Raw genomic sequence first — 23,227 nt, forward strand, 5'->3', positions numbered from 1 at the left:
GAATAATGACTTGAGGTCTCCTCCTTTTATATGCAACGTTGAGGATGAACTGGGGGTAAAAATGCTTGTTTTGATTGCTGGCCGACCTTGACAATTTGTCAATAATACAAATAAATTCATATCTTCATTTTTACATGTCGGAATCGGATGATCTTTAGATCAATCCTACACCTCTCAGAGAGAGGAATCCAAGTAAAATATCAGCTGTCATAAATAAGGTGACCCATATGGAGTTTGGCCCTAGTTGCCAATTTTAACACTTCCTCTCAACTAGGGAGAACTCCATCTGCTAATCCATCTGCCAGTCGGTACTATCTCTGCCATCAATGCACTGCTCTACACTTCTCTACTCTTCTCTACTGAACTATGAAGAAGAAGAAGTGATTGAGAATGTATCATACCATTCTCTACTGGCCCGAAGTCAGACCCAGATAAAAGAGAGTGTCTCTTACCACTCTTACTGACCTAAAGTCAGTTCCAATAAAGAGCGTGTCATACCACTCTTACTGACCTGAAATCAGTTCCAATAAAGAGCGTGTCATACCACTCTTACTGACCCGAAGTCAGTTCCAATTGATTCCAGATCAATATCATCCTAGCATAGGGAGTACGGTAGTATACGATATGTCCAATGGTAGTACTATGGTCCCTATCCTCATTTCCCTACTCATTGGCCAGATGAGAGGTACTTCCCATGAGTCCCAGACTGCATGGGTAGGATGTCCCAGCAGGAGAAGGATGAACCACTCATCCTGCCTACATATCGCCATGGGGTATCATAGGGGAAGGCTGAATCATTCACCCTGTACACAACAAACCACTAGGGGAAGGCTGAACCACTCACCCTGTACACAACAAACCACTAGGGGAAGGTTGAACCACTCACCCTATGGTTGCTCATTGCTCCAAGAAGTACCCCAAGCCCTCGGAGCTCTCAGAGCTCAATGTCTATATCATACAGGACCCTCAAAAGAGGGTCTCTCCATGACTCATAGTCATTCTTGGAAAGTCGAGAACTTGACCTTTCCCAGGGGCTTTGTCAAAATTTCGGCGACCTGCTTATCAGTGCCAATGTGATGGAGCCTTATTGCTCCTCGTTGTACCATATCCCGGATAAAGTGGTACCTGATATCTATGTGCTTGGAGCGATCATGAAATACGAGATTCTATGATAATCAGATCCCACTCTGGTTGTCGCAGAGGATCACGATGGTATCCAGCACATGTCCAAACAGCTCACTGAAGAGCTTCCTCAACTAGACAACTTCACAGGAGGCCATACTCGCAGCTATGTATTCGGCCTTAGCGGTGCTCAAAACAACCGACTTTTGCTTCCTACTCATCCAGGATATTGACGCAGAACCCAAAGAGAAACAACACCCAAAAGTGCTCTTGCGATCCACCACACTGTCGACCCAATCAACATCCGAATAACCATGCAGCCTCACATCTCCGGCAGTGTATTTCAGTCCATGAGTGATTGTGCCCTGAAGATATCTCAGAAGATTCTTGGCACCAATCCAATGTATATGATGAGGCTCAACCATATATTAGTTCAACGAATTAACTACAAAACATATATCCAGACGGGAGTTCACCAAGAACATCAACGCTCCTATGAGTGGACGATACTCAGAAGCATTTCCCAATACAGGTCTGGCAGCACTACCACATAACTTCTTAAAGTTAAGTTCCGTCGGGGTAGTCACAGGCTTGCAGTCCACCATCCCAAATCTTTTCAATATTTTCACCACATATTTTCCTTGAGATAGGAAAATTTCTCCTGGCTTTTGCCAGACCTCCAACCCTAGGAAGTAGTGCATCAGTCCTAGGCCTTTCATCTCAGAGTCAGAAGCCAACTCCCTCTTACATTTGTTAATGAGAGGGTCTGCACTTGTCAGAAAGACGTCATCCACATAAAGTACCAGTATGGGAGGTTTATCATTTTCAACCTTCAAGTAAAGGTTTAGATCGACTTCACTTCTAGTGAATCTCACCGTCATCAGACAACTATCAATCTTCTCATACCAAGCCTGGGGTGCTTGCTTCAAGCCATAGAAAGCTTTCTTCAACCTGCATATATGAGATTCCCGATCATGAACCTCAAACCCCTCGGGTTGTTCCACATAGACTTCCTCTTTAATCGAACCATGCAAGAAAGCGGTCTTGACATCCATCTGATGTAGGTTCCATCCTTGCGAGATAGCAAGGGCTATGATCGAGTGAATGGTGGTGTATCGGGCAACAGGTTCAAATATCTCATCGTAATCTATGCATTCCTTTTGAGAGAAGTCTCGAGCAACAAAGCGAGCCTTGAACTTTTTTGCGCTTCCATCAACTCCATGCTTGATTTTGTAGAGCCACTTAGAGGTGACAACCGATTTGTCCTAGGGTCTAGTAACCACATCCCAGAGATCATTATTCATTCATAGCATCCTTCCATACTTGTTGCTTCACGACTTCTTCAAATGATGATGGCTCATTTTGAATGATAGTGCTCATAATGGTCAAGTATCCTTGATACCTGTTCGGATTCTTGTTTTCACGGAAAATCCCCCTTGATGCAATATGTCTTTCGGCATCTTCGAGAGTCTCACTAAGCGATGAGGGTCTCTTCTTAGAGGAGGGCTCTGGAGGAGGAGGATCAATAAGATCCATAGGTTCATCAACATCTGGCATTGTCTCATCCTCTTTTTCACCCTGTTTTCCGGTGTCAGCTTCTTTGTCCTTCCTTGGAATCAGAAGTTTGTTGATCTTGTTGAGGGCCATATCTTCGTCAAAGGTGACATCATGACTTATCTCAACTTCCCTTTGACCAGCCACATAAATTCTATAGCCCTTAGAATTTTCTCTATAGCCCACAAAGATTCCTTTCTTCCCAGATGCACCCAATTTGCTTCTTTTCTCTTTCGGCACATGAAAATATATGGGACTTCCAAAAATTCTAAAATGAGAGACATCGGGTTTCTTACCAGTGAACATTTCTTTGAGAGCCTTGGAGTCCAATGCTTGATGAGGGCATCAGTTTTGAACATACACGGTGATATTCACAACTTCGACCCATAGAAACTTTGGAAGCCCTTGATCATGAAGCATGGCACAAACAACTTCCACAATAGTACGATTCTTCCTTTCAGCCAATACATTCTGCTCGAGAGTGTATGGTGTTGTGGTCTCCCTCTTAATGCCAGCTTCTCTGCAATAGTCATGGAATTCATACTCGGTCCCATTATCAGTCCTCAATATCTTGATTCTATTCTCGGATTGGTTTTTGATTGTGGCTTTGAAGTGACGAAACCAGGTGAACACTTCATCCTTCTTTTTCAAGAAGTAGATCCAAGTCTTGCGGGAATATTCATCCGTAAAGGTGAGATAATATAAGTACCCTCCCATAGAGTTTACGGGCATCATACCAGATATGTCGGAGTGGATCTACTGCAATATATCTGTGGTGTTGCTATTACTTGAGGGGAATGGTCCCCTTGTAAGTTTTCCTTCGGCACATCCCAAACATACACCTTCATGCTCTACTTTGAATTTGGGCATACTTGTCACCATTTGTCGCACATCGGGTAGAGCCTTATAATGTAGATGGGCAAACCTCCGGTGCCGTAGCTCAGATTGAAGAGATGCATCGCAAGACATGGCTCCTAATGGACTTCCTCCAACTTGATATAAAGTGTCAACTCGAAACCCAAGATTAAAAACATTTTTAAAATTTCTTTTCCAAACACGTTCCTTTCCATCGATGAATGCCATCTTGTATCCTTTGTCTTCCATTGGCGAAATGGATACCAGGTTCTTCTTGAGATCAGGTACATATAGAACTTCTTGTAAATGAATTGTGTTACCTTGATTCAATTGAAGAGTAACATTCCCCACTCTCTTCACGGGATAGGTGGCATCGTCTCCAAGAATAATCTCTAAGTTTGTCTCTTTCTCTATCAGATTAGAGAGAGCTTCCTTGTACCCAGTGAAGTGCCTAGAGGCACCACTATCAATAAGCCAATTCCCCAAAGTGTCCGGAGGAGAGGTAGTGGAGAGGGCTGATATAAGACAGTATTCCTTTTGCTTATTGTTAACAACATTTGATTCTTCATACCCGGAGTTCCTTGCTTTCTTAGAGGGTTGACCATTTCTTTGATTTGCCGCATTCCTTTTTCCTTTGCCATTGAACCTGCCATTCCGTTGATTGTTGTTGAAGTTGCCCCTAGAATGATTGTGATCATCATCATGTGATGTGTCTCTTCTATTTGGACATTCCCTTGCATAGTGGCCAAACTTATTGCAAACAAAGCACCTTTCCTTCTTTCCACCCTTAGATCCAGGCTTTCCATTGAAATGACCTTTAGACCTTGCATTATTTCTCCTTTTGGAATGAGCGGAGAAAGCAGTGGGGTTTCCTCTATTAGAAGGCATTTCTTGCTCCACCATTCTTGTTTCTTTTTGAATGCATCTCGACATCAATTCTTCAAACCCTAGAATTCGATCATTATTGAGAATAATGGTTCTAAATATATACCACTCGGGTGGGAGTCCTCCAAGGGTAGTGGTAGTAAGTTCCTTGTCAGGAATGACGTCTCCAATCGACAGAAGATCATTCTTGATCTCAGTGATCCTTAAGAATTAGGATTGAATATCCTCGTCCTTGCCCTTCTTAATATCCTTCAATTTATTTTTGAGAAATAAAATTTGATTTGCATCACTAACCTTGAACATGCTGACCAACCCGTCATAGATCTCCTTGGAGGTGTTTAGATTAGAGATGTAGGCTACCAAACATTTGTCAATGGAATCTCTGATAATCTTCTTCGCTTTGATTTCAGCCTTGTTGTACTTGTTCTTTGTAGCAGCTGATGCATTTGAAGGAGGCTTAGGGATTTTACCTCTCACATAATCCAACACTTCTTGTTCTTCCAATGTTAGATCAAGAGACATCTTCCATCCATGATAGTCAGACTTTTCACGGAGCTTGTCTTCTGTCGGGAAGTGGGATGAGGAACCCATTGAGCCTTTGCCCTTCTCTAACTGTCTTTAGCGATTGCTCTGTCATTCTTGCTTGGGCTTTTGTCTTCACCTCAACTCTGATACCATGTTAATTTTTGGTATGTTCTATGCTTAAGACTCAAGAGCAATTTACTTCAATTTCTGTATTAGCCCAATATCGATATCCAATTTAGCAATCACATCGGCATGATAGTAAAATGCAGATAGACCATAAACATAAACAGTAGAGGACAAGCCAAGACAAGAGGACACAAGATGTGGCACCAGCCAGGGACAAACCCCAATGTGGGGAAACCCTTGATCAATTCTTCTTATATTCTTCAATAGTTCAGCAGAGAGAGATATTACAAATTCACAAATCTGATAATTTATGACAACAACAGTAAAGCCCTAACTAGAAAAGTCAATGCTGGTCAAACAAGGCAAAATTCTTCCTTCAAGCAGCTTGGTCAAACCTAGTCAATTTCAGCCTCCAACAGTAAACCCAAATAGCCTAAAACAAACCTGAAAAGTCCAGTCAAACGTTGGTCAACGAAAGTCAAACTGTAGCCAACAACTAGGGCAATCAATGTTGGTCAAACTAGAGCTCAGATCACCTCGATTTTTGTGCCAAAATCTGCGACATGCCAAGGAGAAGCAGCCACACCCAAAGCGCAGTCAAAGGGAGGTCAACCCTGGTCAATGCAGCCGAAAACAATCTCCTTGTAGCTCGGTCAAACCTGGTCAATGCAGTCAAACAGAAAAGTCTTCCATCCTTCGCACTTGGGAGAGAAAGCTGCTAGATTTGTGTACCCAATCTAGTGAGGAGAGAGAGATGAGTGAAGATGAGATGATGGAATAATGACTTGAGGTCTCCTCCTTTTATATGCAACATTGAGGATGCACTGGGGGTAAAAACGCTGGCCGACCTTGACAATTTGTCAATAATACAAATAAATTCATATCTTCATTTTTACATGTCGGAATCGGATGATCTTTAGATCAATCCTACACCTCTCAGAGAGAGGAATCCAAGAAAAATTTTAGCTGTCATAAATAAGGTGTCTCACATGGAGTTTGGCCCTAGTTGCCAATTTTAATAGTAATTCGTAATATATATTTAGAATGTTAGATATTTTAAAATATGTATCTTTTTATTCTAAGGTAAGTGGACGACTTTAATATTCCTCCTAACATTTGTATTAATATTTATTGACTTAAATTATTTCTTATTAGTGACATATCCTAAATAACTCTTAATAAAAGCCTTAAATTTGATGCTAATAGCAAACAAACCAATGATAGGCTTAGTGCATATGATCCAACCTAGATTATGAAGTCAATGATTGATTTATCATCTTTGGTTCTTCGAGTTACGCAACTTAGATGTGGTGAGATTATGGTGATCAACAATGTCATATATTGACAACCGTAGGAGGTGTCAATGTCACTACCTCTTGGGGTTTTAGCCCACAAAACTGGGTCTTCAATTTCAAACTCAATTCTCTCAAACCAAGAGGAACTATAGGGCGTACCATACATAAACAGAAACATCTCGTCGATGAGAATCTATCTAGAATTATCTTGACACGAGATTCCATGAATTGCCATGTCAAATTTGCCATCGAAGATCGGGGTAGGTCCTGGTGTTGCTTGGGTTGGCATCAATGACAACCACCTATCAACAATCTCCCCCCTTGGCATTGATGGCAATACAAGTACTCCCCCTCCGATCATAACTCCCCCTGACACCATGCTTCTAACCTTCCTAACACTTTCTCTCCCCCTTTGACATCACTAGAAAAGGGTAACTCCCCCTGACAACCTACCTCTCCTGTGGACCTGTGACTTACCTTAACTCCCCCTTTCTTCTTGACTAGATAAAATAATAGTCTAATGGGAACTTAGGAGAATCCCAAGCTTTTGGTGAAGATACTCAAATGTTTCACGCGGTAAAGGTTTGGTAAAGATGTCAACGATTTGTTCTTTCGTCCGGATGTATTCAACCTCGATGTTTTTCTCGACAATGTTCTCTAACAAAATGGTACTTGATCGGAATGTGTTTCCTTTTTGAATGCATCACAGGATTCTTGGAGATACTGATCGCACTGGTGTTATCTCAGAAGATTGGAATGGGCTCATCAAACATCACTTGAAGATCGTGCAAGTTTTGTTTCATCAAAAGGACTTGGGTACAATAAGCTGCTGTTGCTATCTATTCTGCTTCTGCTGTGGATAATGAGATTGAAGATTGCTTCTTGCTCAACCACGAAACAAGACAACCACCTATATAGAAGGCTTCTCCACTAGTGCTCTTACGATCATCAACAGTCCCTGTCCAATTTGCATCAGTACAAGCTTCGATGGTTAGCTCATATCCTTTAGGATACCATAGTCCATATTCTGTTGTTCCCTTAAGATATCGAAAAATCCTTTTTATCGCAATGACATGGGATTCCTTTGATGCTGCTTGGAATCTTGTAACTTGTCTAAGTGCCTGCATCACATCTGGTCTAGAAGTTGTTACCTATAAAAGACTACCAATCATAGATGTATACATCCTTTGATCCACATCTTTGGATGAGTCATCTATGCTCAACTTGCAGCGTGCCACCATTGGGGTGAGAACTGGCTTGTAATCTTCCATTTAAAATCTCATCAACATTTCCTTAATATATTTGGGTTGATAGATAAATATTCCCTTGTTTTGTTGAGATATATGAAGTCCCAAAAAATATGTCAACTCACCAAGTAGTGACATCTCGAACTCACTCTGCATATTTGTAGCAAACTTTTTACTTAACCTGTCATCTATGTCACAGGGTTTACCGAATTTGAACCTTGAGGTTTGAAATTCGGCAAACCCAAAAAAAAATTGAAATTCGTTTAGGTTCGATGAACCTGATAGTCAAACCTTAACGAATTCAAACTTGATAGTCGAACCTCAAATTTAAACCTCAACGAATTCGAACCTGAAGGTGAACCTAAAGACAAACCTGAAGCCCAATTGTATAATTTTTTTTTGGGGTTCAAGGTTAGATTTCGGGCTATTTTTGTTAGCTGCTTTAAAGTTTATGGGAAAAACCATGGGCAGCGCATGGTTTTCTCTTGTTCCGCTTCCCACCAATTAGTTTCCCGTAGTGGACACTGGTTTGGCTTTATTTACCATGTTTGTCGATAGATTTTCACAAGCCAACTTCACTCTGAGTGTACTTGCTCTATTGTGCTCAGTGTTGCCGCTGCGTGTTGTATTCTCTACAATTACCTGAATTCAAGTTCTAGACGTTGCTTGCCCCCATCGCCCGGAGCGTGAAGTTAATAGTGGCCGTGATTTGTGGCTCGTGGGTGCTCACTACTACTCATATAGTTTTATTGATTGATTTTGATTTTTTATTATTTTATGTCATATATATATATATATATATATATCTATATATATATATATATATATAGTCGAACTTAATGCCGAACCTCATACGAACCTCATTGGAAAATTCAAATTCGAATCGAACTTAATTGTTTTCGAACTCGAATTCGAACCCAAACCATGTGACATAGCCTGTCATCATCACTCCGAAAGATTATATCATCCACATACTCTTCAATAATCGTCAGATTATCATGTTCAATCCTTACATAAAGGTTGCTATCCACACTTCCCTTCTTGAATCCTTGCTGTTGTAAATTCTCGTCAAAACAGGCATACCATGCTCTGGGTGCTTGTTTGAGACCATACAACACCTTCGTTAACCTGCAAACATAATCTTTCTTGTCAGTGAGCAAAAATCCCTCAGGTTGTTCTATATATAATTCTTCTAATTCTCCATTTAGAAATGTTGATTTCACGTCCATTTGATAAACTTTGATCTTTCTCGAACCCACATAAGCCAAGAACATCCCTGATAACTTCTATTCTAGCAACGGGAGCAAATGTTTCTTCAAAATCAATTTTTTCAACTTGTGCATATCCTTTGCAAACCAACCTTTCCGTGTTCCTAGTAACTGTCCATCCTATTTTAACTTGTTCCTGAAAACCCATTTTGTCCCAATGACATTTTTATCTTTTGGGTGTGGGACCAATTCCCAAGTGTCATTCTTCTCAATTTGATCCATTTCTTCATTCATAGTAGCTGCCCAATATTCATCTTGACTAGCTTCTTCAAAATTGTTTGGCTCAAATGTAGCTAAAAGAGCAAGATGGGCTTGTTGTGGTACATGAAGTTGTCGATTTCTTCTAGTTCCTATTCCTTCATTGAGATACCCAATGATCTGATTTGATGGATGATTCTTTTGATACCATTCTTTGGGGGTGTTTGGGGGTGATTCTTGTTCAACTGGTTGTTCATCTCTTATCTCTTCCTGGTTGGTAGTTGTTTCCTTATTCAATTGTGCTTGCTTTAGGACTTCTTCTTTGACCTTTTTTGGTTTTGACTCGTGTATCTTTGATTTTCTTGAAGAGGAGCTTTCCTCATTAACCTTTGAGCCATAATCTTCATTAAATGTTACATTGATGCTTTCAACTATTCATTTAAGTCTCTGATTGTAACATTTATAAGCTTTTCTTTTGCGTGAATAACCAAAAAAAAAACCTTCGTCTACTTGAGAATCAAACTTCTTGTTTTTTGATCTTCTCTTTAATGCAACATTTGCTTCCAAATACCCTAAAATATTTGACATTTGCTTCACTCATGATTTTTATCACAAAGGTAGGTTTACACTTTACAGGTTTATGGAGCTTTGGGCTTATGAGCTCACTTGATGATTTTGATGCTTTGGTTAATAGTTGATGAGATGATGTAGCCATGGGTGTCTTGATGGCGTTTTGCTTTCTATACTTGCTCATCATAATGAAAACATTGCGCTTGATCACGTAATATTCTAGCCTTCATTTTTGCTAGATGATTGGATAAAAGGATATATGATTCTCTTGATGGAACACCCTAACACTTTTGGGTTAGTTTGGTACTACATAGACATCTTCATTTGGTTGGCATCATAATGGGATAGAGCGCTTGACGCTTCCCTTGTCTTTCAATTATTTTTACCTTCTTTTTGGGGTGATTTTACATGGTTTAGCATCATTGGAGCATTGGTGTGAGTGCCCTAGCTTATATGGAGGATCTTCACATATGGTGTGTATCTTCATTTGTTTGGCATCATTGTTATGGATATTGCTTGGCATATAACCCATCTTTTTCATATGGTTAATATTTTTGATGAGAAAATCCTTACTCTTATCAATGTTTTCACAAATGGATAAGATTAAGCTTGGTTGATAGACTCCTAGGACAACCCTCTCTCATCTAGCTTGAGGGATTCAACCCTTCTTAGTGGTTAACACTATGACCTTGCAGTGGTTAGAGCCACAGTCTCTGCAGTGCCGGAGGCACTTGGTGGTTGGAACATAGGGGGAGGTATCGTTAATCAGGCCTTTGCCTGCTTCCCATTGGCTTCCATCCCACAACTTACTCTAAAGACTGTTTCTCAAAACAATTGAGGGAGAGGTTCAACTTAGAATAAACATTTAATCCAAAATTTACCAACATTCTTGCATCACACCTAGCTCTTTCTTGTATCCCATATAGGTTAGTTTATCATATCAAGCAATGGGTGTTCATTCGGTTACTTGGCATTAATTTACATTAAGCAAGAATTGTGACTCCATAAGGCACTGGTCTCATACTTAAAATCTAATCTAATCATTAATCTTGCTAAATTTAACCAAGTAGCTAGGCCACTCATCTATGTCTCCCAAACAAGTTGGTTCCCAACTTATTTTCCTTCACCTCATTTCCATAGGGACTAGCCCCCATAGCCTGTTGTTGGGAGACAACTAGAACGGAGTGGGTGGGGATTAGAGTGACAGTCCCCGCCCTAAGCGGTTGTTGCGGTGCTTGTACAATTTGAGAGACAACAACTCCCAAGCAGGAGCTTCAGCCATGATCACAACTTGAGTCTCGACCTGGTGGTAAACAGGCCACACATTAGGATAACCAGGAGACATTACATGACGAGGAGGAGAGACCAGGACGAGTGGAGGTAGCCACTCAGCTAGTGACTCAGAGAGCCAAGTGGGCTGAGAGGTTGACTCAAGAGGCGTAAGAGCGAGTTGGGACTCCTAGCTCAATGTTTAGGAAAAACAAGTAGCCACAGAGATACACCAGATATATGGCATTGATGACCGAGTTGTTGGACATGTTACCACTCAAACTAGCAGGGTCCTCGGTGGGGATCCTATAGGGAAACTACTAGGTCAAGGGCAACAATGGAGCGATAGCCCATTGCCACCTTCGCTAAGGCTCCCTGCTCTTTACAGACTTTCACTGATGGGAGGAGACTCAGTGTAAGAGGAATCACAATAATGGATGTGTCAATGAGAGGATAAAGGGTGATTCCCAAGGCCTATTCGTAAGAGAGACTTAATTATGTGGCTTTCTTGCTTGGAAAGTAAGGTGATAGGCTCTCTAGGAAGGGGGGCTAAGAGGATTCTCGAGGCTAGAGTTTGGGAAAGTATCTAGTAAGGATGATTCCTAGGCTTAGAAATCCTTATGGAGACTTAGTCTTTATGTGATCTTTACAGAGTTGGAGTTGTAAAGTTGTGGGACCACACGGGACCAAGTGGACCCAAAATTAGGTCAAGGAAGTGGAATTGATCAACCAAGGAGGGGCTTGACCTAATTAGGGAAGAGAAGAGGATCAAAGGACAAGTTTTCTTTTCATATTTAGATGCAATGATCCTAATGAGGTCACTAACCCAAAATCAACCTAAGGCAAGAAATGGTCTTGTGGTTAGGGCTTGTTATATCTCATGATTCCATTGTCAGAATTGCTTGAAATTTGGAGGACCTCTGGAGCAAACCACAATGCAGTAGTGGACCAATTTTCTAGGTTTTGGGATGGCTACAAATGGTTTCGTGTGATGCCCTAGGAGACCTTCTGGGGCTAGGCCTAGAATTGGAAGAAATGAAGCAAAGAAATGTTATTTTGACCACAAAAGGGATACGAGGATTAATGCCTTACTGGTTGGGCTTAACGGAGTCAAGATACACACAGATCATGAAATTTTATGAGTTAAGGAATTGACCTTTGCTAGCCTCTCCAAGGGCAGCAACTAGATCAATAGAGATTTATACTTCAAATTTGCGAAGGAGATATTTTCGAGGTCTTTAACCTAAAAGGTGTCTCTAGGAACATTCGCCCAATCTCTCAAAGGTCAACGCATGCATTTAATCACTTATTCAAGGTCCCAGAAGAATTTCTCATTACATTTAACCCATACAAGAATAAATATAACAACATACATGCATTAACCAGTGAGATAACAAGAATAGCATCAAAATTTTGACTTACATGAGAGAGAGAGTATATCCATTTATCAACTTCGCATTAGAGAAGATCCAAAGACAATAGCGAAATCCAAACAACATAGTGCATCAAGAAAAGCTCCAAAAATTCATCCAAACAAGAAGCGCGAAAATCTCATAAGAGATACCAGTGTTGAAAATATCGGTATCGGCAAAATATCGGCGAGGGTCTAGAAAATATCTTATCAGCAATATCGGCAAATATCGGCAAGCATAAAAAATGCATAATATATTCATTTTTTTTTTCTTCAGATTTCTAAACATATAAAGCAATAACAACATGAACTAAACACATTGGCACATAAATATGAAGAAGGCACTGATATATATGATGTCAAATAGAAATGATACATCAAACTTCAAAGGCGATACCAAATCCTGCTAATCCCTAATAATTTTCCAATCAAGGACTCAAACAAAATAACATCACATATCCTGCTGATCCCTGATAGTGATAATTGTCCAATCAAGGACTCAAACAAAATAAGTTCACATATATAAAACCAATGTTCCACCAAGGTTCCGGGACGAGGGGGCACGGGAGCGGCCTATGCAAAAGCTCCCTACCATTTTTTAGGAAACGTGGGGGAGCGTCAGGGTCTTAAAAATTTATAAATATAAAATATAATTTATTAATTGAGTCCACTATGACAATTTGGTTTGAATTGAAAAGCTGCAAAGCATGATCATTGATATGAATATCATTTGACATTATCCAAATTTATAATATCATATAAAATAATAAATTTAAAATTCTAATTCAGCTTGGTCAAATTCTAATTTAGATTTTGGTCAGACAGAGGGAGAGCTTCAGCTTGATAAGGTAGCCACTGAATTTTGTGAAATGGTAAATGAACAGATCAAGAACACTGCATTGGCAACAGAAGGTGCAACTACAATGGGTTGTCCAACTGTATTGGATCCAACAGCTAGAAAGTTTGTTATATTATATATAATATAGACAGTACACCATATGCTAAAAGAAGAGTTTTAGTTCCAGGAGAGATGAGAAGATCACATGAAAGAGTTTCTGACAGTTTACTATCAAATGACATTGACTGCAGGATGACCATCTGCGAACCAACTTGGGTGACCAACGATGGCATGGATAATTTGTCTACCTTATTAGAGCAATGCCATGCAGTTCAAACTTCAAACTAGCAGTGTATTTCAGGGGTGAAAATAATTTTCAGACCTGAGAATTCAAGCTGAGCCACTGTGCTCTGTGTAAATTTTGTAACTGTATAAATTCATATATAACGACAGTTCCTGAGATTTCTTGTTGCCCATAGTATTTTGTCATGCTTGCAGTAAACGCATGTTAGTCTATAGTCCACCCAATTATTTCCCACATGACATAGGTGCTGCTTCCATAGTTTGTATGTCAAATGTCATGCAAATTAAAAACACAAACTGAATGTCTCATATTCTTTGCCTGTCACTCCAGTTATCTCCCCACTATAATCCAACCATCACTTGAGAAAAAAGGAGAAGTTTTAAAAGGGAAAATTCATGTACGTGCTATATGGTCCAACAAATTTCCATGATACTGACCCTCTAAAATAACGCTTGTTAAAACCAAAAGACAGCACAAGACGTTATCCCCATACAGAACATGAGTAGCTTTTTACCACTTTAGGTCTATTAAATCATAAACTATAAGCAAGGCCATTTTTTTGGGAGCGTGGGGAAACGTCCCCTACTCGTCCCCAAGTCCCCAGAGCGCGGGGGAGCGAGGAAACTAGACCCCTAGGGGGGGGGGCGAGTCCCCGTGGAACACTGTATAAAACTTTAAAAGTATTTCATCATCATGAGTTATAAACTTATATGTAGCAAAAGTTGCAAAACAAATAAAACTAGCAGCTATCTATCTGAGACCATTGGCCTCTCCCTAGCAGCTTTCTTTCTGTCTTGTTCAACAATTGCTTCACGAGATTTTTGTGTAACCTCTGCACTAGAAACCATACAAGGCATTACATCTGCATCATATGTAGAGAGTCTAGCCAGATGGTATTTCAAACATGTAACCCCTCCTGACATCTTGTTCCCACACAAGTTGCATGATACATATGCTTGATTTGCCCCACCAACAGCCTCCCCATACTCCCAAAATGGGTTCAAGGCTTTTGGCATATTTGACATTTGTAGTGAACTAATTCAAACCTAGGGCACAAAAAAAACAAAAAATTGGCATTAAACCCCCCAACACAAAATGAAAAAATAATAAGTAATAACCACCTCATTCAAAAAAAATTACCACATTATTTGCATTTTGCAATGTGAATGAAAAATGGCAATAAGAGGGTGCATAAGAAAGTTGAAAAAAAATGAAGCTTGCTGTCCAAATATGGAGAAAAGTTAAAACCCTTGCATCGGTTCATGGGCATGAAAATCATAGCAAATGGAAAAAAACAAAGAAACAAAATGTTGGTAGGCAAAGAGGCAAGCAAGAATAACCCTAAATCTATGAAAAAATCATTAACATAGGGGTTTTTAAGAACATACCTGTTAATGGAAGAATTGAAGTTTGTCTCACTATTCTTCAATCTTTGATCCACAAAAAAATCTAGTTGGTGGTGATAATCGTTGTTTGATCCTCAAACCCTCCTTGACAACCACCACAAAACTCTTCTCCTTCCTTCTCCAACACTCAGAAACAAAAATGAAGAAAAAAAACCAAGTTTTCCTTTTTCTAGCCACGGCAAAACACGCCTGGCGATATTTTTTATCGTTGCGCGATATTTTACCGATATATCGCCGATATCTCGGAAATATCGCGATATTTTCGGGAGCCGAAAATATCGCGATATTTTCTCGGCGATATTTCGGCTCGCCGAAAATATCGCGATATTTACGCTATTCGGCGATATTTCGCCGATATTATCTACACTGAGAGATACTAATCCAATCCAAGTGGTGATGAGAGAATGAATCACCCCTCATCTATTTATACAATCTTTAATGAATTTGAATGGCCTAATTTGGACTAATAATGCCCCTAAAATAAAATAATGTGCCTAGTAACAATACTTTCGATGACAAGCCCACCAAATAGCTCAATAACATAAAGATAAGCCTCTCAAGAGGGCAAGACGACCAACATAATGAGTCGTTAGGCCATTGAGAAGGCCAAATGAAGTCCAAGGTGTGCCATGATGAGAGAATGGACTCCAAACATAGTGGACAAGGGGTTGGCCCCTTGTTTTCCAAGCAAAAACCCGTGGTGCTCCCAAGTGGGTGTGGGGGCACAAGGACATCCTCATGGGTTTCCAAGTGGATAAAAAATGCCTGTAGACCATCTGTAAGGGATAAGATGACAACATAAGCCCCCCCTCTGCAGCGAGAGACATCCTCTGGACCCGCGAACGTCTGCCAAGTATATGGTGCAAATATGGAGCCGACTGGGTATAGTGAACCAGGTGCATCATCCTCATCGAAAAGGTGGAACACGAGCATTCAATGATCGGTGTTGGGGATCTATGAAGTAATCTTTGCTATGGTGGAGGCCTATGTCTCTCAACGCTCACCCTACAAGTGCCCATGTGGCTCTCTGGAGGGCTAGGACCTCGTATAGGGAGACCAATCCCCAAATGAAAACTCACTTGCAATCTTGCATAAGATCCAATCCGTCCCTTTGCCCTCAAATACAACAAATCATTAGAATAATCAAGTAAAATAGTTTACAAATCATGGAATCAATGAGACACTTCATGGTGGCATGCCCTTCCATAGTGGGCTATGGCATGTACAAGTGTCTCCAAGCTCAATAAGGGGTTAGCCAAGGACCTTATTAGGTGGTTCAACCTTTAAAGGGGGTGCCATGTCCATGGTACATTCATCAAGTGGAAGGTGGCAAGTGACATAATAATGGAACAAAGTGGGGGTCAAGGGAATGATCCAAGCCACGTGTGATGGGACAAAGGGTAGCTATAATGAGGGAAGCTATAAGTTACCTTGACCTTTGTTCTTCCACCCTTCTTCAAATGCCTTTTGCCTTTTATTGATTTTTCTTCGTAATTGCTCGGGGCTCCAGGGGATGAGAGCATGATGCATGGTATATAGCAGTAGGTACCCCTTTTTAAGGTGGGACATTTCATTGCCCACCAGGGGTTGGTACAATCATGGGTTCCTTAATGTGGAGGGGGCTCATTTAGGGCCCATCGGAACCAGGGCGATGGACATATATGAGGGGTAGAGCTTAGGTTTGGCTTTTGCCCACGCTAAATTTGTATGTCCCGACCATCTTTTGCATCTTGTGGTACATTTTCCTTGTTGAGAGGCCAAATTATGCTTTTTCTTTTCTTTTTAGTTGTATCAACCTTTGGGGCATTATTTCAGGCTCGACCCAAAGTGTGGACAAGGGGAGGGGGAGGTTAACCATGTGTGGATCTAGTGGATGCATGTGGACATGGATGGGAAACATGATGAATGGGGTCAAAACGAGTGGAAGGGATTGATATATATGGTATCAAGAAGCGGGACCACACAAGCAAAATCGGGATTTCCCATGTAGTGCCAGCGCCAGAGCCAATAGCCAGTAAAGGACATCCCACGAGGCTAGGATACAAGGTTAACCATCAAATTGGGTAGAGGAGACAAGACCACAAACCTAACCCACTCTTTTTGTTGAATCCCCCCACCAATTCATGCCCAAAAGTGTCCATGAAAAGTAAACAAAATCACTCAATTAAATCAATGAAATTCATACCTTTGGGGTCGAGAGGCCCACCTTCAAACATACAATCATAACAGATGGGCGAGGGACCACATGGCTAGCTTAAGTGGAGGAGAAAGTGGCACATCGAGCTATTTGGTGGTTGCAAGGGAGTTGGCTGCCAGCTGAGGACCATCTAGTAGAAAAAATTTCTGCTATATATACTACCCTCCTATATAAGACAAAAATATAATTCTGGTTAGCAAGAGTGGGGTTGATCACCTCCTTATAACACCTTAGCTTCCTTTTCCCCTCTAACTTCTTGTCACGACACGACTTATCCTTAAATTGGAAGTAATAGTGTTTTTAATATTATCCTTATTCTCCAAGATGATCTCCTCCTTTATCCCCAAATGGTCGAGCCAGGACTGGGCATCCTTATGCCACCTTGCTTGAGCCGAAGGTGGGGGTTTTGACTAGAGTTAGAAGCAATTTTGGGGAGCCTCTTGGCTTCCACGTTGTACAACTTCTCATACATCAAAGACCTAAACATAGGCATGCTTTCAATGGGTGGAAGACTAGCTTCATTCAAGAGAAAAGGGTAGGGAATATTTCCTTTAATCTTGGTTGTAAGTTACAAATTGGTTTTTGATCATCTCAATCTTTCTCCATGATTCTCTAGATATACTGCAGCCCCACAACTCACATCCATATAAAATAACAAGGGTGGCGAGAGCCTCGAAGAGGAATTTTTTTTACTCCAAACCAAAAGATCTGTCAACTTACAAATGTTTTCAAGCTCATAGTAAGCTTTCCAACCTCCTATAATCCTTTTCTCAATTCTATAGTTCTAGTTGAGATGATGGTGAATGTCAATATATAAATATTCGTATGAAGAAACTCTCTAAGTAATTGTTATCATAAATGAAATTATCGTAGTTGATCTTTTTGGATTTAGTTATCATGAGTTTAGTCCTTGCCAATATTAAGTTTTAACAGTCATACTCATCTTGGAGCAGTAATCATGGAGGGTTCTAAGTTGCTTGTCGAGATCATCAACGATTCTAGCAAGAAGAACGATATCATTAGCATAAGGGAAAAGAGTAATGACTATACCACCGAGCTTGGGTTCCCTCACAACCAACAACTTCTAAGCACTTTTAGCTTATCAATGTAAATGCCAAAAAGGGTAGCGGATAGGGGACATCCTTTCTTAACATCGATGTTGCATTTAATCTCTTCAGACCAACCCTCAGTGGTATTAAGCTTGGCAATAACATTCTCATATGACCTAGTTAGAGCAACCCTCAGTGCGAGAGGAACCATTATCTCATCGAGTCTTTGCCATAACTTCTCCCGAGGAACTTTGTCGAAAGCTTTTCTAAAGTCAACAAAAGAACATAATAGATCAGTTTTGTATATAAATATATAAGTTTATATAATTTAACTGTCAATCACTGAATGGTATAAATAAAAAATTAACATATCAAAATTGTGAAGATAAAGATAAACAAATAGAAATGAAAATATTATTAGAAAAAGTCGTGTTCTATGTAAATTAACACAACATGACTTCGAACTTCCTCTCAAAGCTAACTTGACCCGTATTGGTCTCTCCCTCGTTGTCAAGTTTGACATTCAGAGACAACATCCTATTATTGCAGGTAACTTGGAAATTTTCTTTTAAAGCGAGTAGGTTTTAACCTTTAGGATTTTATTGTTTTTTATTTTTTTAGTTTTATTTTTTTATTACAAACTTCTTTGAATTTCTTGTGATTTCGTAACGAACTTGAAATGAATTTCAATAGAATTTTAGAGGAATTTCGTGAAATTATTCACATTCATGTTTGGCTTCTTTGTGTTCGACTTGAGATTTGCAAACCTCATCGAATAAATGTGCCCATGAATGAAATTCAGCGAACCTCTTTGAATTTCCTGTGATTTCGTAACGAACTTGAAATGAATTTCAATAGAATTTTAGAGGAATTTCGTGAAATTATTCACGTTCATGTTTGGCTTGTTCATGTTCGGCTTGAGATTTGCGAACCTCATCGAATAAATTTTCCCATGAATGAAATTCAGTGAACTTCGAATTTTATCAATTTTGTTTGCCGAACTGGGTGACTTATCCAAGAACAGTTCCTAGAATTCAAGTGGCAAGGGAAAATTAATAAGTTATATGGGTCAGAAACCTTATATCACAAGGTAAATCTGTACCGCTCCCAACTAGTGAAAAAAGGAAGTTTCAAAGAAAATCTGTTTACATATCAAACTCATTTAAGCAAACATCATACTAATGATCACCAAGACACCACATTCGTGACATGTTTTAGGGTCAGGTTCAGATTCTAGTTGGGCAACTATGAAAATCACATAAAATTCAAATTGTACAATGAAATGGATTAAAATTCAGCATTAGGCTCATCCACATATAATTCATTTTTGTTTTCCATTAAAAATGTATTTAATGACTGAAAACGACAATAAAAAAAATGTCGTGAGATTTGCCTTGAATTTCCTCTTTGTAATTTTGTGAACCCCACCAAATTTCTATTTTTTCCGAGATTCAGTGAACTTTGAACCTCATCAATAAAATTCCCGGAACGTTGCGACTTAGCACCATGTCACCCAAGGTTACTCTCTTCAGAGATTCTTTGGGGCCAAAGTATCTCTAAATGGGGAGGCATTGTAGCATATCATGTATGTATAAATTATATACTAACACTTTACATAAAATAATAATAATAACAATTTAGTGACTAAACGATGTAGCCCTTCACCTTGTGACCAGTCAACCAGTCAATGAATATATCTGGCACAAGTTTTTGTAAATCATCATCAACCATTTATTCGATAATATATTTTATAGTGTAGATATATCTGTGCATTTGAGTAATAGCACCATTTGTGGTTATTACACAGGTAAACTCAATACAAATTAAATTCAACTAATCTCAAATACTATTCATGTGCTTATGATATGGAATAGCTCTAGTTTGTGAATCTCTAAATATTATGTATTGAGATTCTTAGAAAGTAGCTGGTATAATATCTTGTTTCTTTTCATCAAACTGCAAATAAATGCACTCATAAGCTTGACTAATACAATATCTACATGAAAATTTTGGTAGCCTGTGTTAGGAATTTTATTCTATCTGTATGCTGATTTATTTCTTTGTTTTTAATACCAGGGCCATTAATGACTGGGCACTCCAAAAGCATGCAGAGGAAATATATATTCTAGAAGAGGAGATCAAGACGTTGTTAGAGGCCTTAATAGCTATGAAGTTGAGACTTCCAGCATCATGTAGCTCATTACAGGGTTTTTACTTGTCTTTTTTGGAGAAATAGAGTTCACGTGCTTAAAACATCAGAAATACAGTTTTCATGCAATTTTAAAAAAAGTGGAGTTTCACCAGATTTGTCTGAATTCAGCGTCACTGAGATATGTCGTAAGTTTCTATGTTGAGCCATTCAAGAGATGTTTTAATCGGCACATTTTTGCTTGTCACTGGAATTAGAACCAAATCAAAGAGATCTGATCGCTTTATGGAATTCCTTTAACTTGCTTCATATGACCTACTAACGACAAACCATTGAGCAAGGTAGGATGGTAACCATCGTTCTTTATTTGCTGCTACAGAAATGATTTCTTCTTGTCGTTTGATGGTGATCTGAGGTCTGAATTGGATGGAAGCAAATTTGTTGGGACTTGGGGCATGGTTTTGACAATTTCAATTCCTTGTAGTTTGCCCATTACATTTCAATTTTATCTGTTAGAATATGTCTTACATATTTGGAATTTGATTTTGTTTAAACTTTTAGCTTTTCCACTTTGTACTGAATGTAAGCCTGTCATTGGGGGATGGGCAGAGTCAAATCGTATGAAAATATACATCCGAAATTTAAGATGTAGTAACATTACCTCAAAGAAATGCAACTGATGGTGTAAATCATAATTGTTCTAACTTATCATAGAGTTTTGCTTGTAATGGATGCAAACCTTATCCATTCACCACAGTAATAAGCTAGTGATACTATCTTTCGAGTTTCTTGCTGGCTTTGATAGTTTGTTCTTGTAGAGGAAGGGAAAGGAAGTGCTTAGGAAAAAAAGCTCCTAAACTCTTGTTCAACATAGAACTCTAAATAAGCATGTTTGCCATTCCCAGCCTTGTAAAATTGGTTTAGTGTATTTAGTTTAAAAAAAAGCTCTCTACAACTTTTCTACATAGTCAAATTCCCAGAGGCCCATCATGTATAATAAAGCTAAGGTTGAATCCCTATTGACATGACCATAACATGCCATATATCCCGCTTCCTATGGGTATCATTAGACACTTAAATCTCTTTGGGTTATGGTGAGTAATATGAATAGTCAGGGGTCCAATAGACGTTGGAATATGAATGTAATGGACCATGGTCTTAAATGTATTTATATGTCTATTATTTTAATGATGAAGTAATCCATGGTTCTTTTTCAATCTGCTGTGGGCATTCTAACAGTGGTAATAGAGTACAGGTATTTTTAAGTCGTATTTTGCTCCTACTTTTCTGAGCTCTGCTTCTCCTGCGTTGTTAGATATCTGCTCCCATTTGCATCCAAGAATCTTCTGCATGCTGTCAGCTGTTTGTTTCTGCGCATTTGAAAACCTAGTTGTGGAGCAAATTAACATAGTAATTGACAGAAATGCATATATATATATATATATTAATACTTGAATGATGAATGTTACATAGAAGGACCCCTGGCTTATATACCGCCTTGGGCGCCTCTTGGTGAAAGGGATGATCTTCTGTTCATGCCCTTTTGCCTAATTAATCTATAATTACAAAATTATTAATTTATTACATAACAAGTTGTTTCATCTAATGCCCATTCTAGCAGTGGTATCAGAACAGGTTTATTCCTGTCTTGCCTGATTGTTTGTGAACTACAGTTTTGATACCCTCAACTTCGGGACTTTTTCTCCTCACCTCCACTCATCATTACTCAACCCTTGATCGAGATTGAATAGCAGTCCCAGATCCCTTGCCTGGAGAAGCAAAGCACGTAGAGGTATACATTATAGGAACAGGGGCATAGGTATAAGGAGTTGTTCCGCCTTTATTTTTACATACGTTCAATGCTGTGGCAAAGGCAGTTGAAGTTGCAATTATTATATGAAGCCTTTTATGCACCCGTTGATTCATCAATTGTGAAGCTAAGGCACAACCATCTCATCCTTTTTGGGAGTCTGTTGTTCCAATGCGTGCTTGTCTGCAGCCTATCAAAGTTCTGAGTGCCCCTTTCTTTGTGCACTCTTGCTTGCTACATTATTGTGTCAAAGAAGCCCTATGCTGTCCTCATCTTTTTGCTTGGTCTCACAAGAACCCATTTGGATTGAAGGGAGAATGTTAAATACCTAATCTGTTTGGGTTGTGGTGAGGAATATGAACAGTCAGGTGTCTAAGAGTCCTTGGAATATAAATCCAATGGTTGCAAAATGTATTTATATGTCTATTATTTTAATGATGAAGTAATCCTTGCCTATCTTTCAATCTGTTTTATGCATTCTAACAGCGGTGTCAGAGTTAAGTTCCAGAATCGATGAAGTATTAGAATTACTGAATACTCTAATACTCTCTACTTATGATGATACAGTGAAATTGACAAAGCCACTCTCGCCAATGTTCAAACTTGTTTACAAAATTCGCCAGATAAAATTGAATTTCTCCAGTGTGAGACACACCTCAAATGAGGTGAACTACAACAAAAGAGTGATCATTCTGGACTAGTCCTTGTTCAGAGGATTGACCCAGTGTAATTTTGAAAATGGTTAGTGTTCTCATCCTCGTGAAATAACCATAAGCCTTGAATCTTCATATCCCCTCTTGGAGTCCTCCCAATCCAGTAAGTTTCTTTTATTTTCCTCCAAAGCTGTTTGGGTTATGGTGAGGAATATGAACAATCAGAAGTCCAAGAGTCCTTGGAAGATGAATTCAAAGGTTGCAAAATGTATTTATATGTCTATTATTTTAATGATAAATTAATCCATGGTTATCTTTCAATTTGTTGTATGCATTCTAACTGTGGTGTTAGAGTTGAGTTCCAGAATTGATGAAGTATTAGAACTACTAAAACTCTAATAATTGTTGAGAAATCGAGAAGCTTGCATATTAAATTAGATTTCTCTTTCTTTGATCATTGTTTGTGAAATTTGTTGGTTTCTTATTAATTTAATTA

General features: G+C 39.2%; 1 protein-coding gene across 3 annotated transcripts in view; it reads left to right on the forward strand.

The window, feature by feature from the left end:
- Positions 1–20,974, forward strand: part of LOC149246146 (HECT-like ubiquitin-conjugating enzyme (E2)-binding protein) — a 124,291-nt gene extending 103,317 nt beyond the window's left edge. For all 3 annotated transcript variants that reach the window (XM_089457836.1, XM_089457838.1, XM_089457837.1), the window contains exon 5: positions 20,196–20,974. In XM_089457836.1, the coding sequence (XP_089313962.1) occupies positions 20,196–20,355 (160 nt within the window). In that variant the 3' untranslated portion in view covers positions 20,356–20,974. The remainder of the gene's footprint in view (positions 1–20,195) is intronic.
- Positions 20,975–23,227: the final 2,253 nt, after the last annotated feature.

This window comes from Pinus tabuliformis, chromosome 7 (assembly GCF_031772625.1).
Source record: "Pinus tabuliformis cultivar Carrire ecotype Pingquan chromosome 7, CPIR1, whole genome shotgun sequence".
Taxonomy (NCBI): domain Eukaryota; kingdom Viridiplantae; phylum Streptophyta; class Pinopsida; order Pinales; family Pinaceae; genus Pinus; species Pinus tabuliformis.